This window comes from Dufourea novaeangliae, unplaced genomic scaffold (assembly GCF_001272555.1).
Source record: "Dufourea novaeangliae isolate 0120121106 unplaced genomic scaffold, ASM127255v1 scaffold109, whole genome shotgun sequence".
Classification (NCBI taxonomy): domain Eukaryota; kingdom Metazoa; phylum Arthropoda; class Insecta; order Hymenoptera; family Halictidae; genus Dufourea; species Dufourea novaeangliae.
The window spans coordinates 3,795,100-3,819,973 of record NW_015373997.1 but is presented as its reverse complement, the minus strand read 5'-3'; the positions used below and the strand labels follow the sequence as shown (position 1 = coordinate 3,819,973).

The 24,874-nt window shown below is 37.4% G+C and overlaps 3 protein-coding genes across 6 annotated transcripts in view; all 3 read right to left on the bottom strand.

Moving 5' to 3' along the window:
• Nucleotides 1-20,863, bottom strand: part of LOC107188045 (zinc finger protein 2-like) — a 59,876-nt gene extending 39,013 nt beyond the window's left edge. For 3 of the 4 annotated variants that reach the window (XM_015576272.1, XM_015576274.1, XM_015576273.1), the window contains exons 1-4: nt 20,670-20,863; nt 19,607-19,786; nt 18,883-19,225; nt 18,564-18,744 (exon numbers count right to left, since the gene is read on the bottom strand). In XM_015576272.1, coding sequence (XP_015431758.1) covers nt 18,564-18,744; nt 18,883-19,225; nt 19,607-19,786; nt 20,670-20,801 — 836 coding nt within the window. In that variant the 5' untranslated portion in view covers nt 20,802-20,863. Of the gene's footprint in view, nt 1-92; nt 1,326-18,563; nt 18,745-18,882; nt 19,226-19,606; nt 19,787-20,669 lie in introns of those variants that run through there. The other variant, XM_015576275.1, reaches the window with a different exon arrangement.
• On the bottom strand, nt 10,626-11,984 carry LOC107188047 (zinc finger protein 239-like). Its single transcript, XM_015576278.1, has one exon. The coding sequence runs from the start codon at nt 11,982-11,984 to the stop codon at nt 10,857-10,859; it is 1,128 nt and encodes a 375-aa protein (XP_015431764.1). The 3' UTR covers nt 10,626-10,856.
• LOC107188048 (zinc finger protein 567-like) lies at nt 14,351-15,497 on the bottom strand. The gene has a single exon (XM_015576279.1). The coding sequence runs from the start codon at nt 15,424-15,426 to the stop codon at nt 14,359-14,361; it is 1,068 nt and encodes a 355-aa protein (XP_015431765.1). The 5' UTR covers nt 15,427-15,497; the 3' UTR covers nt 14,351-14,358.
• Nucleotides 20,864-24,874: the final 4,011 nt, after the last annotated feature.

Genomic DNA, 24,874 nt, shown 5'->3' with positions numbered 1-24,874 from the left:
ATTACCTTTAAATGTTCAATAACTTAAAAACCTACTCCGTACATAAAGTTAAGTACAACACGTCAACTAACTTGACTGCAGTACTAGTTGCCATTAATATTATGCAAGGTAAAGTTAAAGTCAGGTAAGGCTGTAGCATCGAAACGTCTTGTTTAATTCACTTAAAAACGGCGTTAAGTTTAAATAATCATCATCATTAATCCGACTGGTCGGCCGCGTTAACCGGGTGCACTTTGTTATGAGCGTTCAAAGATGATCTAGAGACGAACGACTTGTTGCAGTAGTCGCACTGGTACGGTCTCTGCCCGGTGTGATATCGCTTGTGTATGACCAAGGTTGAATGTTGCGTGAACGATTTTCCACAGGTGTCGCAGGTGTACGGTTTCTCCCCGGTGTGCGTCCTCTTGTGAACCACTAAGGTGCTCCTCTTGATGAACGCTTTGCCGCACACGTCGCAGATCAACAGCTTCTCACCGCTGTGGAGCCTCAGGTGATCCTGCAGTGATCCCTTCGAGGACACCGATTTCCCGCACAAATGGCACTCGTGTCTGTTCTCGCCCATGTGGGACTTCACGTGGAACACCAAAGAGTTCTTGTAGACGAACGTCTTGCCGCAAAACTCGCACTGATGCTTCACAGGCTTGAAGTCCGGGTCGTGCACCATCAGATGCTTCACGAGCGTGTGATTGTTTGGGAAGGATTTGTTACAGGAGTGACACACGTGCTCCTTGGCGCCGTGTTTCACGTTCATGTGACCGTGTAGCTCGGCGTTCGTGAAGAATCCTTTTTTGCAAACCTCGCAGTATCTGGTGTACTTGTCGAAATGACGTCTCTGATGGGTGGTCAGCTGGAAAGCTTGAACGAACGCGTGTCCGCAAACGTCGCAGACGAAATTTCGCTCACGTGTGTGGATCCTTCGGTGGACGGCCAGGGTGTTGGTTCTCTTGAAGGACTTGCCGCAGATGTCGCACTGATACGGACGAGCATCACTGTGTGAAACTAAATGGCCTTCGTAAAGGTTCTTCGTCCTGAAAAGTTTCGCGCACATGCCACATTGATAGTAGGTCTGGGACGATGAATGATCCAACGAAGAATTATTCTCTAGAATAGCAGGGTCTTTTGTGTCCTGACACTCGTCTTGATTTAACGATGGACCGTTCGGACAGTCTGGTTTTGGTTCCTCGAGAATTTCTATCTTCATATTCATGGAAAGATCCACATTGTTCATTGTAGGTGAAATTGATTGTTCTGTGGTACATTCCTGTAGTGATGTTTCGATGCTTGAACTACTTCTTCTTCTACGTCCTCTTTCTGGACCCGTAGATCTGCGAAGAAAATGAGAAAAAGAGTTTCGTCAATAGTGATTCTTACTCTATCGATATAGATGCAACGACAACTTCGGTTTTACGAGGAAATCTGTTGTTTTTTTTATTTAGAACGAGTCGATTCGATTTACATGTGGAATAGAGTGATGGTACGGGGAAATGCGGTTTTGAGCCTCGAATTTCTTCTCACTGTCCTTCCTCTTCTTTCTTCTTCAGCGTAAAGGGCGCTTTTGTGTTCAGTGTTTTCACGGGAAAATCTCAACGGTGTAAAACTTCTGTAATGCTTCATGGATACAACATGAACTTCTGAATATACTGACTGTACAAAGATTATTTTCCGAAGGGATGATAATCTCATAGGACTTTAGTTGTATTGTTTCTCTTCTACACCACTAACTTTATCCTTTTAGCTTACAAAAGAAATCTTTTCGATGTATATTTGAAAGTTTGTTTATGTCAATATTTAATCCTTGTACAATTTGAAGAGAATAAAAATTGAATTTTTATATCGATATCATGTATTTCTGAATTGGAAAAGATAAAACTATTTGAATATTGCTTTTAACAAATTAAAAGTTAAATATTGTACAGTTGAAACATCAGTACCAATTTCTTATAATAAACTAAATGCACTGATAAAAAAATAGTAATACAACATACAAGTTTTAACGTTTGAAAGATTACTGTATAAGCAAAATGAATAATAGAAGGCTTTTAATTTTTTACATTACGTGCTTTAAACACAGAAGTGTAATGATACGATCAGAGAATATGTATTTATAGAAAACGTACACTGAAGTAAATAGATAATATAGATTATAGATCATTCTTGTTTGCGTAATCGTTTCATTAATTTATATGAACACATTACAAGTCTTATAGGTAGATTATAATAATTAATGAACACTGCTGCTCGAAAATATTTAATCATGCTTCAGGTGTAACAAAAAATATCCTTTTTTACTAAAACAATATTTGTATTCATGATCCAAAATTACAAATTTGCAAATATAAAATAATAAAAGTTATATAGCAACTTGACAGAGATAAGAGTTAATTAATTCTGATGTTTGACTATTATCATCTTCACCAAACGTATTCATAATCAATGAACAAATAATTTTGGGCAGCACTGTGTATGTTACTAAAATATATAATTCTTTATATATTTGACCATTTTAGGCGTTATTAAAAGATATGTAAAAATATGATACGTACGACTGCATAATTTTCCCTGTTCATAATAAGTTTATAAAGAAACTGGACTTTGTGTTCATTTAATAAAGAAAAATTTATAAACCACAGTATACCAAAGATTTTATTGCAATATTTGAATTATATTTAAAGCGGCTTAGATTTCATCTATTGTAATGCACATTGATTATAACTTATTTTGTTCTATACTCGTTCGTTTAATTATAAAATGTGAGAAATAAAAAATAAGAACATATATATAGGTTTTCAGACTATGTGAATTTATTAAATCTAATATTTTTAGTAATATTTTTTATATCATGGCACCGTGCAAATGAGATGATCGAGCGATTGTTACTTCTTCATATTAATATTTTAATGTAATTTTTTATTTGAGTGTTAATGACTCTTCTTTTCCATTTATGTTTAACTAAAGAACTTACTTTCAAATGATTAATGATTTATGAATTAAGATATCATTGCAACATTATTTTATACAGCTTATTAATCATTTTATGATTACTTTACATTATAACAAATTCATTCAAATTTAAAGTACTTAATGTTTACACATGCACTCGTCACAAGCACGCTTTTCGATTGTATTAAAAAATCTCAGAGTAATACATACTCAACACTTTTTACACAAATCGCAGCTTAGAAAACTACAAGAAAAAACCTGAGTAAAAAATAATAGATATAATATGATATATTGTCCAATATGTTGACCACCACTTTAAAAGAAACTGTATTAAAATGCACATACAAAATAATCCAACGTATTCAGAATTTAGAGTTGCAATAAAACTATGAAGGATTTTTACTGAATCTTTAAAAGAAACACTGAATCTGTAATTCACTCATGAATTAAGTTGTAATAGCGTCATTACTCTAGAAATCGTTTAAGTTTTTCAATATTTTTTATGCTTTTTTTCTACATGTAAGTATACATTGAAAACATATTATATTTCTAACATTAAAGATATTTTTTCAAGTGTTGAGCTTTTCATGAAAACAGAAACAAAGTAATAATTCATAACTTATGTAAAAAAAAAAAAAAATAGTGGAATGAAATCTTTGTCGAAACATATTTATCACTTAAATTAATTCAAATTAAATATGAAACATTTTTTCAATATCCTTACAAGTATAGCAAATTATTATGGATATTTTGTACAAACTTTGTGTATTAATAAAACTAACACTATTGGAAAGCTGTATTAGTTAATATGACCCACATTCCTCCAAGTCAACTCTTGTCAACTCTTATAAGTGAATATCAAACCCTTCTCCAAGAAAGTCTTCGAATAAAAACAGTAACCAAAAGTGATTGTGGTAGCCAACATTTAACAGCTTTCAATATTTTCGAAGCACAATGTAAACAAATGCTTGATACAAGTACCTTATTTGCCTGCATCAAAGTAACAACGGGAGATAAACATTAGATTAGACACAATAGCCCACCGGAGCTATCTGTCCCATTTCCACCCATATTACTTCTTGCAGAACATATTCTCCTTCTACTTTCATCAATATATCTTCCTCACTCTCAATTTATCTCATTCATTCTTTTTACATAACAGCTTCATTGACGCCGGAGACAAAAAGTAATTCAAAACGCGGCCTACACTCGTTATTAGTCCCTGAACGGTCCCGAGCGAAAGGGACAAGTATCCGAGCATTACCGTACTTTTACCAACCACCTGTTCGCAGCGAAGCCACTGTCTCCGGTTCACTTTCGTGGAATGTGCGATCTCATATGCGAGTTCAACGATCCCTGCTGGGTGAATCTCTTCTGACAGACCTTGCACTCGTACGGTCTCTCGCCTGTGTGCGTTCTGAGATGCACGATCAAGTACTTCCTAACGCTGAACGCCTTGCCGCACACCTCGCATACGTGGGGCTTCTCGCCGGAGTGTATACGCATGTGTATCTGCAGGTATGCTTTACTCGAGACGGACTTCCCGCAGATCTCGCAGGTGATCAGATTCTCGCCGGTGTGTATCTTCAGATGAACTTTCAATGCTGCCTTCCAATAGCTCTCGAAATTGCACATGGTGCACTTATGCTTCTCCCGTTCACCGTGCGACTTCATGTGCGTGCCCAGGTACGCGGCGCTCGCGTACGGGGTCTTGCAGATCTTGCAAACGAATGGCTTTTGACCGGTATGGGTCAGTACGTGCCGTTCCAACGTTTGCTTCGTGTAGAACCCTTTCCCGCAATCGTCGCAGTGTGTCACGTACTCCTCGTTGTGCTTCTTCTTGTGGAGACGCAGGTCATAGCCGGACACCTTCGAGATCCCGCAGATGTCGCAAATAAAACGTTTGTTGTGCTGCTTCAGATGGGTCTTCAAGAACTCCTTGGTCTTAAACCGTTTTGCGCACAGCACGCACTGATACGGCCTCTCCGTCTGATGCACCTTTATCATGTGCTTCTTCAACTTGTCGTCGTCGATGAACGACTTGTCGCACTCGACACAATGCCCGACCTCGTCCCGGTTCCTCTCGTGGTTCTGTCTGTGTCTGAGGAACTGCAGCTTCTTGCGTATCCTCTTGCTGCAGATGTCGCACTCGTAGATCACCGAGCATTTCCTGTTCGTATCGCGGGCGCTGTGTATCACGGGTTTGCTCGGTTTCGGTGATACCGGTTCCAGCTTCATCACCGACTCCTCGGTGAACACGATCGTCTCCGTTACGATCTCCTGTTGGCCGATCTCCTCGAACTCTTCGATGGTGCATATCTCGCCGTCTTCGTACTTCACTAACTCCACATCCTCGAACGTTTCGATCGGTATTTTCGTGTGAATGATCTCGATCTCCTCGCACCTGAAATGGACAAGATTCGTCAATGAGAAATAATAGGACGGATGGTTAATGGGTGGTAATAAAGAGTAGACGTTCTTTGGGTAAAGATGTTCGTTTTTTTTTCTTCCCATTAAGATATGAACTCTCCAAGTTCCTCTTCCGTTCTGATGATCTAATATAAGTTACGATTCGACGCGTTCGTGGAATTCATTGGGAAATCATCGCATACGATTTAAGGCTCTTACAAGTCATGTATTTTATGTATAATTGTCTTTGATAAGTGTATACGAAATATACATAAGACTTATTTTATTTTAGCATAAAGATAACTTGTAAACTAATTTCCTAAAGGAAACACAATAAACAAATAAGTTGGGCAGATTTTTGAAGACACGGGATAAATTGAGGATAGGGTAAGGACTTTTCATAGGAGGCATTCTTTTACTGATTATATCTTTGGCTATACATTCTATAACAATATTATTTTCAATATTTGACTTTAGATCTAATACCGAACAACTTAGATAGATTTTAACAACAATAGATTTTATGCATATGTCCACTGTGACTCATCAATAGATTTTATTTAAGTTTTCAGTGACACTTGATTCAGATGGATATTGTATAATTTGGGTTTCGTGTAAGCTCTTAAAATTACAATTGCATTTGAAATTTTTGTAGGATCATTAAGAATTTCTTGCAGTTCAAGCTTTTAGTGTAACATCATCTTTATTGTAAAATACTATATTATAATTTCCGTAAATGATAGTTTAAAAAAGCAAACTTCTGTATTGCTTTCGTAGATTATAAATAAAACACTTGTCATGTACCTTTACGCATAAAGCAAAGTTTTATGGTAAGTGAGAAAAAAAACAGAAATGTATTCGAATTATATAATAACGATAGTGCGGGCTTGAGAATTTTATTGTGATCTTTATATAAAAAAAAGTAAGCTTTCTTCTAACGCTTTTTCAGATTCTTATATTTTGAAGTGTTTTTCAAACTTGACTCGGTCTTTAAAATGGCTTAGCTTTTACTTGAGGTATCATTTACTTACCAGTAGTTACTTCACTGGTGCACAACTACTATTATTAAAAGAAACATTTTAATTCATTACTAAACTATTACTAATGCACATATACACCTTTACAGTAAATAAACTATTCAATCATGTTTTGAAAATATTCTTTTAATATTCCCACAGCCTCTAGCCATGATATCAAATTATTACAAAGAGGATTATAATTTATATCTGTGTATTATAAATTTTATTACAATTTGTACAGTATACGTAACTCATCCATTATAACATAACTGAGCATATTTTCTGAAGAGAAATTATCTACAACGAATATATTTATGAAAAACAATGTTATTTCTTCAACGTCGTATTTAATACTGAAGAAAAACAACGATATACAATAAATTGCAACCGGGACAATTTTTTTATTTTGTTAATAAATCTAAAACAATTATTTCACATTGCATTACAGCAATACTAATTGGCCTCATTCATCCAAGTTTAAAAAAATCATATTTTCGATACATTGACGTTTAGTTACTTCGAAAATACAGTAAAATGGAACAGCTGTAAAATGCAAACAATCAAGACAACAAAAATTCCAAGGCACAGTAGTGTGTTTCACTTCACGCCTTCATGTCGACGCAAATGGGCGCTAAGGGTGCCGCGTTGGGTGAACCGTTTCTCGCAGATTTTACATTTATAAGGCCTCTCGCCAGTGTGCGTCCTTCGATGTTTCACAAGGTACTTCCTCGAGCTGAACGCCTTTCCACAAAATTCACAGATCTCTGGTTTCTCGCCTGTGTGTATCCTGATATGTATCTTCATGTACTGCCGTCTGATCAGCTTGCCGCAGACTTTGCAAGCCACCTGACTCTCCCCAGTATGCGTCCAAAGATGCTCCTTGTAACAGTAACTATAAAACGTCTCGAATCCGCAGATCTCGCATTTGTATTTCTTTCTAGTCTCCGGCTGGCTGTGAATTTTCATGTGACTCCTCAGATACACCCTGTTACCGAACGACTTGTGGCAGATCTCGCAGGCGCAAGGCTTGTCGTCGCTGTGCACGCTCATGTGAGTCTTCAGGGTCGCCTTCAGATAAAAGCCCTTGTTGCAAACCTCGCAAAACTCCGTGAATTCTTTATTGTGCCTCCGGATATGGATCTTCAAATAGTACTCCGAGGTTAGTTTCGCGCCGCACACGTGGCAAATGTGAGGCGCCCCGTGCAGCGTTTTGTGAACGTTCAGGTATTTCTTCTTTTTGAAGACCTTGTGACAGACGTTGCACTCGATCGGCCCAGTTGTTTCTTTATCGCGGCTTTTCATTCTCATTGGATTAACCATTGGCTTTAATGTTCTCACGCTAGCCTCCTGGCAACACGTACGTCGATGTCTGAACAATTGTTGTTTCTTGGTGAATGACTCGCAACATGTGTCGCACCTATGTTTCCTTTCGGTCTCGCGCAACATCTGCCGCGTGCGAAGGATCGACCTTCCGGTTCTGTGCATCAGCAATGAGGCATCTGTATCAAATTTCTCGTCGCAAGACTCGCATTGGGGCGATTGTGAATCCGGGCAGGATTTATTGGATGTGTCCTCGAGGCTAACAAATGTTCGGTCTTCCTGTTTTGACGATATAATGGACCGAGATCGATTAGGCCTGGCCGACATCGGCTTCGCTTTTCTCGGTCTGCAAACAGATAACAAGGCGGTAAGCCGGGTTCAAATCGGGCGCCTCCGATTGTGCTGCACTGCACGAAGACACTTGGAAAGTATGCCGAGATAAGACGCTAATTGGCGAGGAATATTCGATTCTCTAATGGTATACGTGATCCGGTGTCGTTCGTCGTATATGGATGAAAATGTGTTCCTTTCTTTAAGTGACGTTGGACTACTTATTAAACGATAATTACCAGGCGGTATGGTTCAGATATTGAACAAGATGAAGCTACTTACTGCATCAAGCCATTTCAAAATGAAAGCGTATGATTACGTGTACGGTCGGTCAGATTCCTTCGAAGAATTATTTGAACAAGGACGACACACAACGCTAAACTGAGATGAATTTCGAAACCTTGAATAAACACTCCTTTGCGTGCAACGGTGTTGTACTGTATCATTGTTTAATATTAAAACATTCGCACTATTGGAATTCCTTTAAGTTTTATTAATATCATAGGCGTGTGTAACGAACATAAAATACTGATCGTCTGTAGTTTAAGTAATATTATTACTCGGTGCTGAATACTGCAGAATAGTTTATACATACAAATATAGTTTGTATCTGTAGACACGTAGAAAAAGAGGGGGCCAACGATATTTGAATCACTGATTCATGGATCTTTTCATCTAGTTCTTCGACTGGCCAATTTGTGCCATAATCAACTGGCTCACAGTGCCCTCCCTCCCTTTTTCCAGTTTCCAGACACTACTTAACGAGTCTGGGGCTCCCCGATCCCACGTATCTGAATAACTGTTTCGTTATTTATTCTTACGAAATGCTTCCAAAAAAAGATTCTATCGTATTACTCGATTCAGACGAGTAAAGATTTGACATCTGATACAAATGACTGCGAACGGATGTGCGTGACTCTAAATCATTATACAGAAAATTTGCGAAATACAGATTATCCTCGTAGAACACGATTTTGTTGTGGAAAAGTTAGTGAATTTAACACTAGAACTACCGAAGATGGACGTGTTTCTATATCTATTATGTTGGTAAAATGGTCTGCTCGTTGCAAACTTGTAAATCGATAAATTAACGAACTTTTTTACTTATATATTGCAATAAAAGTTGCGAAGTATCTTAAAAAATACACTGTATTTTTATAGTTTTTATAAGAGTTTAGGAACCATTTGCTTTGTCTGTTTTCAAGATAGTTCCAGTGTTTAAGCAAAAGCAAGTAAACGTAAGTTATTGTTTAATGTTTTCAGTAACATAAGCTTCCAATAATTGTGTAAATGGAATGATTTCTATTGTTTCGCATTGTTAATCCTGTATAGGTTTTATCAGAATTAGCTTATACGACGATCACCCGGCAACATAATCTTTCACAAAAAAAAGTCTCTCTTAACAATTCATTCAAACCATATATTGCACTACTTATAAGTGTCAATTACTGATAAAAAAACACTTCCTTCTGCCTCGCAGGAGGTATAACGCAAAGAAATCGCGATAAAAAATACGGTGCATACTGATTATTCGAGAGAACTATGTGTTAATCATAAATTAGTAAAAGCATCACATTTCGAATGAAGATAACAATCAATTTAAATAGATGTAGCTTATAAGACAACGATTATGTATGTCACAATCACATTAACAATACATGCCCGTGTATTTGTTAACATAAAAAAAAAAATTATTATCACAAATCGAAGTACCTTCCTGCGATTGCTGAATTAATTTGCAGATGCTGAAGCGTTATTAACTATCGTCGATTAAGTTTTACTCCTATGAATGATAACGATGAATTATATGCTGTATCGGTTATTCTTTTCAACTAGCTGTATTGTAAATTTTTTATTCGGACACTTTATATGCATCGCATAACAACTAAGGCACTAGTAATGTATGTCAGATCCACTAATAAAGCACTCCCCGTGAAATTCGAACGATTCGAATAACGTACACTGGCGGGGAAACGGGTAAATCATTTCTTCCGTATAAAACGAATACGAGCATTTAAAAAATATAATTTAAAAAATCTTCGGAAAAACGCGGACGGCTGCGTGTTTCGTAAAATGTGTCGACTAATAAAGTACAAATTACGAAATTTTACGAACTACGAATATCAATAAGAACTATTTTATACATTTCGAAGTTTCGTCTAACGAATTTCTCACTTACACTTTTCACGACAGTAAAAAATTTGCGAAAAATCAGCGTACAATTAATCTTACAAACGTTACTGAAATGGAATTCTGAAAGTGCATACAATCTCCCCCGTGAAACTTCCATTCACCGTTGTGCTACCAATCATTTATAATATATAAAAAAAAAACACGAACTTATTCAAAATAAGTTTTTAATCGAGATTCTAACGTAGGACTCACACTACTTTAATACAATATCAAGGAACTTATATGTATAGCACACTGTCTTTTCATATGCTAGTTGGCGATATTTATCTCCGTTTAATTGATAAAATAATATCAAGATTTCGTGTAAATAAGATCACAGAGAGGCAATATAAAAAAAAAAAAAAAACTGAAATGCGCCAAATGCCAACGCAAAATATCTATCATCGTAAACCGCATCTCGTCTCTGTGCCACGATTTCGCTGTCATATAAAAATAAACGAGCATTCACAGACTGCCAGTTCCAGGTAGCAATGTACCACGCTCTTTACAATCACAAAAAGTATGGACAGCGGCGTTTATCTTCGGAACATAAGCTAATTTCTGTGCGCCTTTTCGTCGACCTGAACGTAAAATGTTCTCTCCGTAAACACTGATCATCCTTCAGAATAATATCTATTCGATTGTCGCTCGGCTATTCGAAGTATTCTAGCTAGGCAATAATATAGTTATTGTGTCAAGGGACTGGTCCTGAGTCTGAACCTCAGGATCCGGTTGTAGCTGCTGTTCTTGTTGTTGCTGTTCCAATTGTTGCCGGGCGGTTTGCTTGGCGTGCGTCTTCAGATGCGAGTTCAGCATCGTTTTCGAGGCGAACGATTTGTGGCAACAGGTGCAAGGATACGGCCGGTCGCCGGTGTGACCTCTCAGGTGCACCACTAATGTGGTCCGTTGGGTGAACCGTTTCTCGCAGTGGGTGCATTTATGAGGCCTTTCGCCGGTGTGCGTGCGTCGGTGTACGCTCAGATAGTTCTGCGAGATGAAGCCTTTACCGCATAGATCGCAAACGTGTGGTTTCTCGCCAGTGTGCTTGCGCAGATGAACGGTCAGGTAGGTCTTGCTGGACACCGCTTTGCCGCAGACAGGGCATATGAACTCGTTCTGGGGTCCCGCGTTCCCGTGTGTTTTCATGTGCACCAGCAGCACCTGTTTCCTGGAGAACCGTTTGTTGCAGAGCTCGCAGTGGTGTTTCCTTTGAGGCGGCACGTAGTCCGGTTGATGCAGCTTGGCGTGCAGCCTCAAGCCTTGACGGTATCGAAATGTGGCGTTGCAGACTTCGCATTGGAACGGTTTGTCGTTGGAATGTTGAGTGTTCAGATGTTCTTGGTAACCGTTACGGGAGAAGAACGCAGCGCTGCAGATCGCGCACTGATATTTGTAGTCGAGACTGTGTCGTTTCTGATGAGCGATCAAGCTCTCTTTGTGCGTCGCGACGAACCCGCACGTCTCGCATGTATAACCATCGTCCGACTCGTGCTTCAATTGATGTTCCTCCAGAGCGGAGGTCGTGGCGAAACCACCGCCGCAATGCTCGCAAACCAGCTGGTCATCCTGCAATTGTGCGTTGCTCTGCTCGTGCATCTCTAGATGCATTCCGAGTGCCTGCTCGGACACGAAACCGTCTTCGCAGAGACTGCACTGCACGATACTCTCGGAGACGATCAACGCGGGATTCTCGACCTTCGGCACGTGCAAACGATCTGTGATCAGCAGCTGCTCTGTGTCATCCTGATTGAAAATCTCGCATGGGTTGCAATCCTGCTGGTCCTGCGGTAGCATCTCAATCTTTGACACAAAAAATCTGGAAAGAAGAGAGACACAAACCGGGGTCAATCAATGCATATTTTAACCTCTTCGTTGTTTATACTTTTTATTTTGTTCTTTCCTTTTTTTTTTGTCGGGGAGCGTTTATCTATAAGCAGGACTTACAAGGCAGTTCAAATACCCGCGAGTATCTCTAAGGAAACGTTCAATAAAGTGCCTCAGTGCTTTCCAGTATTTCTTTTTTATTGTATTCTTACCCTTCCTTTCTTTTCTGGCGATGTTATATTATTTGCTGTATGTACTTAGTCGTGTACCAAAAAATCGTCCAGCAGAATCTAGAGATATGGTCTTGTTAAAAGAGAAGTATATTATTCAATTTATATATCCGAATGATGAGTTGCTCATATCAATACCCTTTAATGTTATTCATAATTCAACTAAATTATTTGCAGTAAGTAATAACTAAACTAGGCTGCGGACTTTACGCATTTATGACATATTCAAATAGAGGATTAATAATATTATTTTCATTTAATAAATCTTTTAACTGATAAAATAAATTTTTCTTTGATAACGGTTTCTTGAGAACAATCTATGAAAAATGGAATTTGCATAAATTTCCGCAGTGTACTAAAATATTCAACGATATGATTGTTTACGATATCTACGAATGGGCAACATTTATAAAAACATCCCTATTAGATATTATAGTTTTTATTACAAAGATGTGATTAAATAAATACTTAAACTATACAGTAATTAATAATAATGTAACACGTTCGTTCTTCATAATACGGATTCTCTGTTGAACACTTACCCACATGGTACTGTTTTACCGACGGTCCAATCACGTGACACAATCCGCCATCTTGGTTTTTCCCACGGAAATTTATCGTGATATATAGTAAATATTAATTTTTTGCTCCGAATTGGTACGCGCATTCATGAAACCGAACACTGTTTATAAAAAGTATTTTATAGAATGCGTATTTAACCTAAAGAATTTCATTTTTGTTTAAAAATAGAATTTTATACGTTCAGCCTGAAGTTTTGTCTCTACAGCTTCACATAAAAATCAATTTCTTTCTCTCTTGTATTTAATTGGAAATATTTTTTCTTAATCTAATGCTTTTTATAATCCAAATAGTGACAGTCAACATTATTGTTAAATAATTAAGAATTCCTAATTTGAGACAATTATGAATTTTTCTAGTAACATTGAAAACTTTAATTCCACGAAAAATTACATTTAGGAGTGACAAATTTCTCAGAAATATTTTAGCAACGATGAATTACATCTATATTATAAATAATATCAACACTAAAGATTTGAGTATTACAGAATTACATACAAATATATTTAAGCGTCTTCATACTTACGTCTTATAAATACGATATGCAGTAACCAACCTTGTACTCACATTACTTAGAGGCACATGAATTCATTGTTAACGCTAAAATGCTAAGCTGTATTATTCCTATCAACCAGCTTCATTAAGAATTGTTAAAATAATCGTATACTAGTAGAATATATGTTTATAATTGCATGATAAGGCTTCCCTACGAATCTAGTAATAGTTTTGTAAACATCAAATAACTTCTAACATTCGAGTACTATTAGTTTCTCCTTTTTCAAAAAGTCTAAACTCCTTTTTGGTCGATTAAAAATTCTCAAAAAATTCATCTGTTTTAGGCACATTAATTTTCAAACTTAGTTTCATTATACAGGTACTAATTATAGTTATACGAAAATTCGCGCTCAAAACTAACGTTATCAAATTAGTTTCGAAATTCTATGTTCTCAAATAATACCGAGTCTCCTATCATTGTAAATACACAGAATATTCACGTACGAACAATATCACAGTGACTGCATGCATGTTATATATAAAAATGAATAAACTAACGAATTCGTAATGTATTCCTATCATTAATCAACAAATTCGTTTCAACTCAAAAGCACAACAAGCTTATCTCTCGCTGTAGTTAAAATTTGTAGAAATATCAACAGAACTAATTTTGATAATCCTCGTGTTAATGTTTATGTGAGACTGCTTAATAGCGAGCAATCTTATGACACCTTGCAATAGAATTAAAAAAATATTATTACTAAGAACGTTAAATATTAAAAATATTACATAATTATACTTCCTCACCTAATTTATCCTAACGTCCTATTCCTAAATACTACAAACAAATACTGAACAACAATCTCCATCGTATATGGCTATAACTGCCTGGACTTGAATCAACAATAAATTTCAACTCAAAGAAATCATGAACTACTCCCGGTAACAGAACACGAATTAACACATGTATCTTGCACACTGGGCGTGCCAGTAGTAAACGTTAACAAAGCCTCTCCGTAAAATCCTCCCCGACTAACTCCTTAATGCTTTTTCATATGATTAAGCATAATCGTTCTGGTAACGAATCCTTTACCGCAGAGCGTGCAGGTATAAGGCCGTTCTCCAGTGTGATAGCGACGATGAACGGTAAGCGTGGACGCCTGAGTGAACGATTTCCCACACATGGCACAAAGATACGGTCTTTCCCCGGTGTGAATGCGCTGATGCACCACATAATACTTTCGATGTGTGAAACCTTTGCCGCAGACATCGCATACGAGAGGTCTGGACCTGTGCACGGCCTTGTGTGTGGTCAAGGATTCGATGCTGGCGAATTGTTTCGAGCATGAGTCGCACGGATACGAGGCTATCGATTTGTTCGGCAACGGGGCGGCGACCATGGTGCCGCTAATACTGCTGGTTACCGGATCACCACCACCGGACGACACCATGGACGTGTCGATGATTCTATCGTTTCCCGTCAGAACCGGCTTGTGTGTTTTCGCGTGATGATTGTACAGATTTCGCGTCTCGAAACGCATCAGGCACCTAGGACAGGAATAGGGTTTCTCCTGGCCGACTTCGTGCATCCTTCGGTGCCGCTCGAGTAACGTACGGTAACGGAAACTCGCTTGGCAACGGTCGCAACCGAATGTCTTCTCGACGTTCACAGAAGGCGACATCGTTGGAATCGGTGGACAGGAGGTCACGATCGGCGCCGTATGCGTGACCTCGTGCATCCGCAAGTGACTCAAAGCGTAGAAACTCCGTGAGCAAACGGCGCAAGAGTATCTCACCGAGTTGTCGATATTGTGCTCGAATTCCGGCAGACCTAGATGGCTCGTTCTCATATGGTAATTCAACTTAAGGGCGCTACGGAACTCGAGGCCGCAGGTGGGACACGGGTGGGACTCGACAACGATCTGCATGTGATCCAGAAGATTCTGATCGGAGCAAATGGACGGCAGATAGGACGGGGCGGTTTGGAATGTCGACGGCATCATCGACGACTGATTGGAGTATATAGAGGTGTTCTGAAGCAGGGTAGAACTGACAGGTAAACAGGTGTCCCCGGTCTCGGGTGACGGCGATAGTATTTGACGCAGCATCCCCGATAATCCGCCGAATGTCTCGCTTCCGTCCCTGAAATCGACAAAACCCAAGGACAATGCATCGAAGGAACAACCGTACAGCGCACACATAGGCATTGTTGTTTTGATTCGTTCGCGTGATCTTTTGCGTTATCTGTTGCAAACAGGCGGTGGTGAAAGATAGGAAAAGCAGAGATAGTTAAATTCTCTTCGGTTTTTCTTTTTTGGTGTAGTATGTGCGCTTGTGTGTGCGATTTCTGCAAAGTGACCGTGCAAAGTGCTTGGGCATTGTGGTTTCCCTCGAGACACACCAGCAGTAAAGTGCGACCAGAGCGATGAGTGCGAGTCGAGCTTGGGAGAGTTTTGTCGTCATCGTTACTGTCGAACAGAAACAATTTACAACCTTCTCCCGTGTATCTCTTATCTATCCCGCTCCCAGAAGACGGAACCACTTCGTTTATTTTCACTTTACCTTCAGGTTTCTATGATACAGTGTCTTGTCCTTCATATTACTCATACGTACTACTACTAAATATAGATAAGCCACTAAATAACGTTAAATATACCACCTTAGGATTTTATTAACATTAAAGGAATTATTAGCGAGTGTAAGAAAAGCAGAAAGACCGCGGTGATCTATTTCTGATCTTACATTACGTATCGCCTTTCCACATCGCTAGCCATTAAAAAGTAAGTGGTACAAACCGAGGGAGAAATGAAAGGTTTCTACAGCAAAACAGCTTAAGGAAGGAAAAACGTTAAGCTACTAAACTCATAGGCAAAGAAGTTAGAAGAAAGCAAACCCTTGCTGAAAAATCATTATCATCCGCTAACAGAGTAAGTTTCAAAACCAAAGATATGTAATATAATAAAGTCGGATTCTCACCTTTCAAAGAGACTCCAATCCACGCCATATCTTCTTTGTCTCCTTCTTACCACAAACTCTGGTCAACGTACAATCTTTTTCAAAGTTGAACAAAATCGAATGTACAGTCTGACCAATGCAATTACCGGAATTCAAATTGCAACACCGATAAAATAAAAAAATGTTAAACACGATCATAATGTGGAAAAATGGAATAGTTCCTGTTCCTGACGATTTAATACACTTCAGACAGAAACGTGAAATATTCCCGACCACATGACGATCATTTTCAATGTAAATATATTTCTTGCGCAAATAAATAACTGACGTTTTGTCACCGGTTGTTTTGCGCAAGATAAAAAAAAAGGCGCAAAACATGGGGCAGAAAAGTCGCTTGAATTGCCGGCGCGTAAATGCAGCCTGGTCTCACGCACTCGACATGGAAAAATACGAGTCACGATTGTAATAAAAGTTGCGATATAACAACGGTTCCGTTGTATTCACTGATGCGTGTGGGACAAAATATTGCTCGCTGCACACAAGGTGCGCGATGAAAGTAACGCGACTTCGAAGCGCTGCAAATTTCCGGAAAAAAATATGCAGGAGCTCGCTCGAAAATTTCGATGCAATCGCAACAAAAAAAAATTACGATGCACAAAGAGACAATGAAAAATCGATTCAGTTTCACATGAATTATACATATATATTATTGGATAAGAAACAAGCGTATAAATGTAGAAAAAGAACTTGATACTCGCCTTTTTAAAGTATATTGTAACGTCCTCTTCATGCTTCGTTTTTCATACGATGATTATACTTCATGTATTCACGTTTCGATAGTAATGTATCAATCGTTTTGAATCCGCTTTGATATCAAAATCGTTGATTTCTTTTTCATGAAAAAACACTATATTGCCATCGGGTGGCATCCAACGACAATGATGCCAGCCCATAAATTGTATGAGAATTTATTGGAATATACGGCAATATATATATATTGGAAATTACGGCACAAATATGCCACGGTTGGTTAGCGGATTTCTATTCATTTTCTTTTTTTGTTTTTGGTTCAGCGCAGTTAACAGAACGACAGCACTTATAAACTAACCGATATACTAAATGGTAACTATGTGGTCCTAACGTAATGTAAAGCGTAGGCATTGGAAAGCACGAAGACGACAAGAAACGGTATTCTTTACGAATTGTATATATATATATTACGGTTTTGGCGACTGATGCACCAAGATTCTAATTATCGTGACGTTAGTTTACGAGATATTAGTTTGTGATTTTTTTTGTCGGCCTGTTGTCGGCCGTGTGCGGCATTTTGTGCCTTCACGTAAGCGTGGGATATTGATATTGACAACATGTAAACATCTGGTATTCGGCTGAACAGAGGAATCGAGTACTTGAATCCCGAGACTGGTCACACAATGGAAACATAGTCGATTTTATCATAAATGGCAGGACGTGAACGTGTTGATAAATTAGGCTTGTGATTAGTGGAATCCCTCTGTTCATTTATCGTACATGTATGAATAATAACTAAGAGACAAAGTTCATTTGAATAGGAGTGTCCCAAAGAACAGAGAAAATATTAAATTACCGTATGATTGTACATGGGTTTCAAATACTATGATAAAGTCAGTCTTATTGAAATGAACTCTATGTACATGCTACCACATGTAAAAATATGAAAGTATTTTGCAATCTGTTTTAGAAGATGCACATACATTTTAGGTGATTCTTCGTAATTTTATAATAAATTGCAAAATACTGAGAGCCAAAGATGGTTGTGGGGTGTGTAGTAACTTACCTTGTAATTCTATTGCACCTTATTATATGAAGTCAGGTGTCTAACTCTTCAATATTTTCTTTTAAAAATAAAAATGATAACTGTTCAGCATTGGTCATAATGAATTGTTTTAATTTTTTTTTTAATTACAGAAGACCTGTTACTCTTTAGAATAGTGTGTACAAGAGAAATCAACAACAATGTAACTTTTTATAGTAATTTATCTCCACCCGTTAATTTAAACGAAACTTTAAAGGCAAATCAAATAAAATATTAAAATTGAGCGTATTTTTTTTTTTCAAAAATCCTGATAAATTGCGATAAAAAACTTAATGACATGTTCTTCATTGAAATAAGTTAAATCAAATTTGAAGTGAAGCTTCATGGGTTCAAGAGAAATAACATTAATAAGAATATTTGTGTATGTTTGTGTTCTCCACAACAAAACCACACCTTTGGCCCTGAAAATAATAAAAAATGGATAAAAAAACTCACCCAGTTTTGGGATCCCCATCTGTTGATTGTGGCATTGGCATCTCGGGCATGTCTGCGATTTTTTGTTGTTGCAATCCTGAAGGACCTGCTTCATCACACGCCAAGGAAACATTTACAAAGGTTGTAGGCTCTATGGTTCTACTATTCGGATCTTCTTCACTCTCTTCTTTTACAGGTAGGCCTGTAACACATAATAACAACACATTTAAATAAATCTTATAATAATATATTGTCAATTATATCGGAAAGTATACCAAAATACAAAATAATGAAAAATAAAACTGTTAAATAATACAAATTTTCTAAGATTAAAACATACCTTCATCCCCATCGCACTCATCATCGGAGTTCTCTTCATCCTCACTACTCTCCTCTTCGTCTTCTTGCTGTGTTGAGCTGGTTTGATTCTGCGATATTTGGTTATGTGTAGTTTGTGAACTTGGACCAGGCACTGCTTGTACCGTTTGTGCAGAACTGCCACTTGTGTCCATAGGAACTGAGGTTATTTGTTGTTGCTGGTTAGTATTGGGTAACATCATAGGAATGCCCAGGCCCATGTTGTCCATCATACCCATACCCATATTGTTCTGATGCTCACTCACTTGCTGCATCACATTTCCATCTAACCTGTTCTCTGTACTCTGTTCTTGTTTCATCACATTCTACAATTAAATATCCAAAAGAAACAAAATGCATTAGCATAACATGTTTTAAAGTGTATGAAAAAAAAACAGCAACATGTGTGATAATGAAAGTCACATAACCTTTTCGATATATTACTACTAAACAAAGCATAAAAAATGGATCACACAAATTTAGAAAATATAATGTCAAAGGTTGTAGGAAATAATTAACTGAATAATAAAAAGAACTTACAAACTGTATTTTAAAAATACTGTTCTCACTAAATATAGTGGTAACTAAGGATAAACACAGAACTGAATATCTCACAAATAAAAGAATATCTACACTCTAATGTTTTCCTATATACCATGTGGAACATATATTTCTATAAATTGTAATTGATTCAAAAGAAAAATTACCGGATTGAGTGCATTGGAAACATAACCCTGTTTGCCACCACCTTCCCCACCAACTTCTCCTAGCCATTGTAGCAGTTGCTTTTCTGCATTCGCTGTAGTATTCCAAAATTGGTAAAATAATTCTACTTTATACACACAGTCATCGCATATTTTCTTGGGTAATTTGTCTTCTCTTTCAACCTGTAATCATAAATAAAAACAATACAATGCAGTAATACTTTACATGAAACAGGTAATATTTAAAATATAGGTCAGAATCCAAAAAGAGTTCACAACTACAGCGAATAGTTTGTTACTTGTATGTAAACATGATATATTAGCAACTGTTTTCTTTAAACAAACTTCAATAATACCATTTACTAAACTATTCACAAAAATAACACACTACAAGACTGACCATCCACATGAAATCAATCCATACATGTGTACTTAGAGTCACATAGACGACCATTCGTAGTTCCGATAAAAACAGACATAAAAATATTACGTCGTAACATTAGAAATGTCTATTAATGGAACAGCTATAAAAAATGCAATAACTAAACTATATACAGTAATATCCATGTTACAATCAGAACAATGGTGTCGAAAACAAGATGTCGAAAACCAGGACAATTATTCAATTAGACCAATTGTCTGAAGAAAATTAATATTACGGATCATTACCCTCGAATAACGAAGTGAAAAAATTACCGCTCTGGTCGAGAGGTGAAGAAAAGTCAGAAGTAATCGATGAGTATTTGAGACAAGAAAAAAAGCGCGGCAAAATTTTACTGAATAATTTGTGGCGTCGTGGGCGAGTTTAGATAAAGTCCAAAAAGAGGGAAAGGGAAAGAAAAACACTGTGACACCAGTGGCTATTTCTACGTTGTTGCTCTGGGTCTACTTTCAATCGCTTCATGCATATCTTCGTTCTACAGGGCGATCTCTGAAAGAATCGTAACTAAAAGCATTTCTACTGGGAGGTTGAAAAGTCGTGGACGGCTCAGGAAACGCGGCGTAGCTATGAAAATGCACAAGATGGCGGATCGCCATTGTCGATGCGATGGCGTAGTTGGCTTACCTTGACCGGTAGACAGGCGGCGATCTTGAGAAAAATCTGCCGTACGTCTCCCTCGCCATCGAAAATCGGCACCGAAACACGGTCCTTCACGAGACACAGTCGACACAGGTCCAGATAATCGAGGGAGGACATTTTACCGTGTAAAACGCCAGCTCGAGACGCAAAGCCGCGCCCGTAGACGCGAACGCTGTTTCAACCCAAGCCGGAGAAGACCCCGCGTTCTTCTGTACGCGTCGTTTGCACACCGAACTTCGGCCGTTTTCGTTGCCTGTCGGCCACCTTCGGCTCGTTACGGATACCTTCGGAACCGCTCGGCAGGTCAGTTGCGTATCGATCACGTCGCACTCGAAGCCAACCGCTTTTGCACACGAGGTTTCGAACACTATGAAGTTCCCTTTCTTCCGACCGGAACGTTATTTATTATGGATCCGTGGCATCATTCGCAAAATCATTGCCGAATAGAAGAAACTTATGCTTCCACGGTATATTGACTATATTTTTATATTAATCACGCGCTAGTCGGCCTCGTTTGTTTCGTATTCGTATTAAATTGAAAATCTTACAAGATGGCTACAATTGTTGCCGACTATTCTATGTACCATCCTTTCTAATTGTGATAGGAAGTATTATATGCGATACGATCGAAGAAATGACGCGCTTTAAATCTATCTTTGATACGTACCGATTGATCGGCCAGGTGTTTAAGAGGTCGCCGAGGTAATGCAAACCTATCAAATTTTCATGAACAATTACTCCCACTTCTGCGTGCGGGATACAGTCACGCATGATCAAACGGACGCGATATACATACATATGTACTTGTCATACAAACGATAGAGCACGGATCAGAGTTTTCTGAAGAACATGCTGAGCTTAGATTAATTTATGTTTCATATAATCATTAGCTAATGATTTTCTATAGATTTCTTTTGTACATTACACTTCTATCTACTGTATTTAAATGTTCGATGCAGATAATGTGATTTTTTAAGAATCACCGGAAAGTATTTTTTGAATTATGCCTTTACAAATATAATCTTATAAATTTTATAATGCGAAAAATTGTATTTTAGGTCACAGTCGATTATTTTTGCACATAACTCCGGGATTTGGCTATTGATATGGAATAAGTACATACATTACTACATGCATTAGTGCAATATTAATTTCACAATATTGTACGGTGCTGCAGGAACTGTAAATGTTATCAAAAGTTTTTTTATTCAGATATACAATTGAAATAGTTTCTACACAATTTTCAGTTATAGAAAGTGCACGATATTAATTTTTACCGCTGAATACTAGATTTTCATTAACTTTTTTGTGGATAGTTAATGTATGTTATTGTTTGTATAATCAATATAAATGTTTAATGATTCTTACAACTGGTAAAAAAACGTTGCAAAGAACTGCAGAACCACAGTGCTGCCACGTTTCTTGTTGAGCCCATAGAACTTGTATGTATACCCTCACGTCGTTAAACATATCAATGACCTGTCCGGTCTTTTCCGTTCTTCTATGAACTGGAATGGTAGTAACTTCTTATCAAACATCCTACTGCCTTTTCATACATTTCATCGGTAAAATATTTTCATAGAACGTTCGAAAAAAGATGTAACGGGTAAGATTTATTTTTTATTAAACGAATTCTCAATTCAATCATTTCATTATTCATATTATTATTTGTGTAAAAGAATAATTCATAGTTGTAGAAAAAAATTGGTTGTAAATTATACTTAGATACATGTTCTATTATATACATTTTTTCAAATTTGAAATGGTGCAGGTACTTGATTTATGTTCTCTAACCAATTTGTTAGCAAGGTAGACGCAGTATTTGTAAAACTAATGATATTTGAGTGCAGTGGCAATGTCTTTACGTTAAAATTATTGAACATGTTAAGAATTTTAAGAATAAAAGTACAGTTACTTCAAAGTACAACTGCTTGCTATTTCATTCATAATTTCATTGTAAACGTGAAAGTGTTTGGATTAGAATCCACAGTAATAAGAATGTAATCATGCTGTACTGCAGGCAAAGACGAGGGTGTGAAAATGTGAATGATGCCTTTTTAAGTAATATGTTAAGCCTTCTACAAGAAATAGACATGACGTGAGTCTGTCTTCTCATATGTGCATGATAAAACGTAGTTGAAGCTCTTGAGATGGGTCGTATGTACGAGTCATAGGAAAGCCGTCTTAACTCTGTTTTGCAGCTTAAGTTGTATATGTACAAACGTGGCTTAAACTAAAGATGTTACCCGTAATTTGGGAAACTCCGGGTCGTAATCCTCTTGTCCAAGCTCGACTCGCATCTGGCGTTCACGTGGCTTTACGATACGGACATAAATCGCTATTGAGATGTAGGAAAAAACTACCAGTCTTTTATCCTGAGTCGATTTCCAGGTTTTGTCAAACCAAAGTTAATTCACAGAAATTTCGAACTTTGAAAATAAGGAAATAGTGTATTTCACGAAATTTATAAACGTAACAATCCAGTAAGTTGGCAAGGATACTATTGATCTTAGGAAAAGATTTTTCAAATTTCTCAAGGATCACTTTAATAGAAATAATTATTTACCTACTCTTGCAATTAATAACTAGAGTTGGAATTAAATACATTTGAAGTAGTATTAAAATTCGATTACATCACATTTGTAAAGTCTCTATGTTATGGATACAAAATGGATCCGAATTTTCGGACCCTGAATACAACGTAATGCATTAACGCTCTTCTAACCAGAATTTCAGGTCTACCATTTCTACGGTCTTCCGTATGTTCCTCTCAGATCCTCATGCCTTAGTTGTGTTTACGATTACAGCGATGAAGACTGGCCTCTCTTAGTTACAGTGAATATAGTTGAGGTACAAGCGTCTCACGGGATCGTGCAGAAATGGTTGTGGAAATGGTAAACTGCGGATCTTGACCTGGAAGGTGTTAATGCACTCGGATGCACGGCGGCAGTAGAATGATTCGAACCAAGAATTTGTAGGGCAGTAAATGGTTGTGAACTTTTTTTGCAATTAACGGGCGTGAGATGGTGGAAGTGAGATATAGAGTGAGGCCATTAGTCTGGAAACGGAAGTTTTCTTATTACCTGACTTGATCCTTTTATTGGTTCAACTATAACTATAGGTAGTCGAGTACTTCAATATTTAGGTTCTTGCAAGAAAAATGATTACGAGCTATAGATGTCCAAAATTATGTTATCAGGTGTATCAGTTATAAATTGACTTTTTCTTCAATAAAATGACAATGTATAATTTTCTATTAGGCAAAAATAATGTAGGCTGTTAGAATACAAATACTTAATTTCTTTAAAAATAAATACTGAATTTGTCAGAAAAAAAGTGGATTATTCAATCGTCTCTAGATTTAATATATCGCCTAAGGAAAAAACATCTGAAGAAGATGCAATTACATTTTACAGATAATATTTGAGAAAATACAATCGAAGTCTTTCAAGTACACATTTCATAAAGGAATGCTAATGGAATGCTTTTGTATCTTAACACGTTCAGTGTACGCAAGGATCTCGAGTCTTCCATAGGTGTTGAGAAATTAATTACAAAAGAAAACAGCATGATTCAGGTACAGTTGTGCATTCAGTGAACGTGTTAATAATTGGCTGTATTGGATGAGAAACTTTTCATTAACTATCGGGATAAAAAATCACGACCACCGTTTTAGATAAAAAAAACTGCTTTATTGTGGCAGAGCACATGTATTATCATATACCAGCATATAATTAGGAAGTCCATAGTAATTTACAAATTACGATCCACTTAAACGTCGGTACACGTGGCGGTGTATGCAGGCAGATTTGGGAATCAATTTCGATCACATACATGCTGTTACCATGTCTATATTTCACCGTATCATCTCTTCGATCGTTTTAGCCTCTCTTTATTTCGTTATAACATTACTTTTCTTCTTTCAATGCTTCTTTTTTCGAGGGGAGGGGGGGGGTGGGACCTTCTAAAGATCCTTGCAACGATGGTGCACTATTTATAATACATGAAAACAAAGGATATGTGGTCTCTTTCCTTTCGATTTTTTTTTTCGAGAAAATTGTACCCGTACAAGCCGTTGGGATTTCTATTTTTTTTCCGTTCTCTTTTCCTCCAACATGGAGGACCTTGTTTCGCATCTTACAAGTAATCGTGATTATCGCAAGTGACAATAATTCCAGGCATTTGTTCGT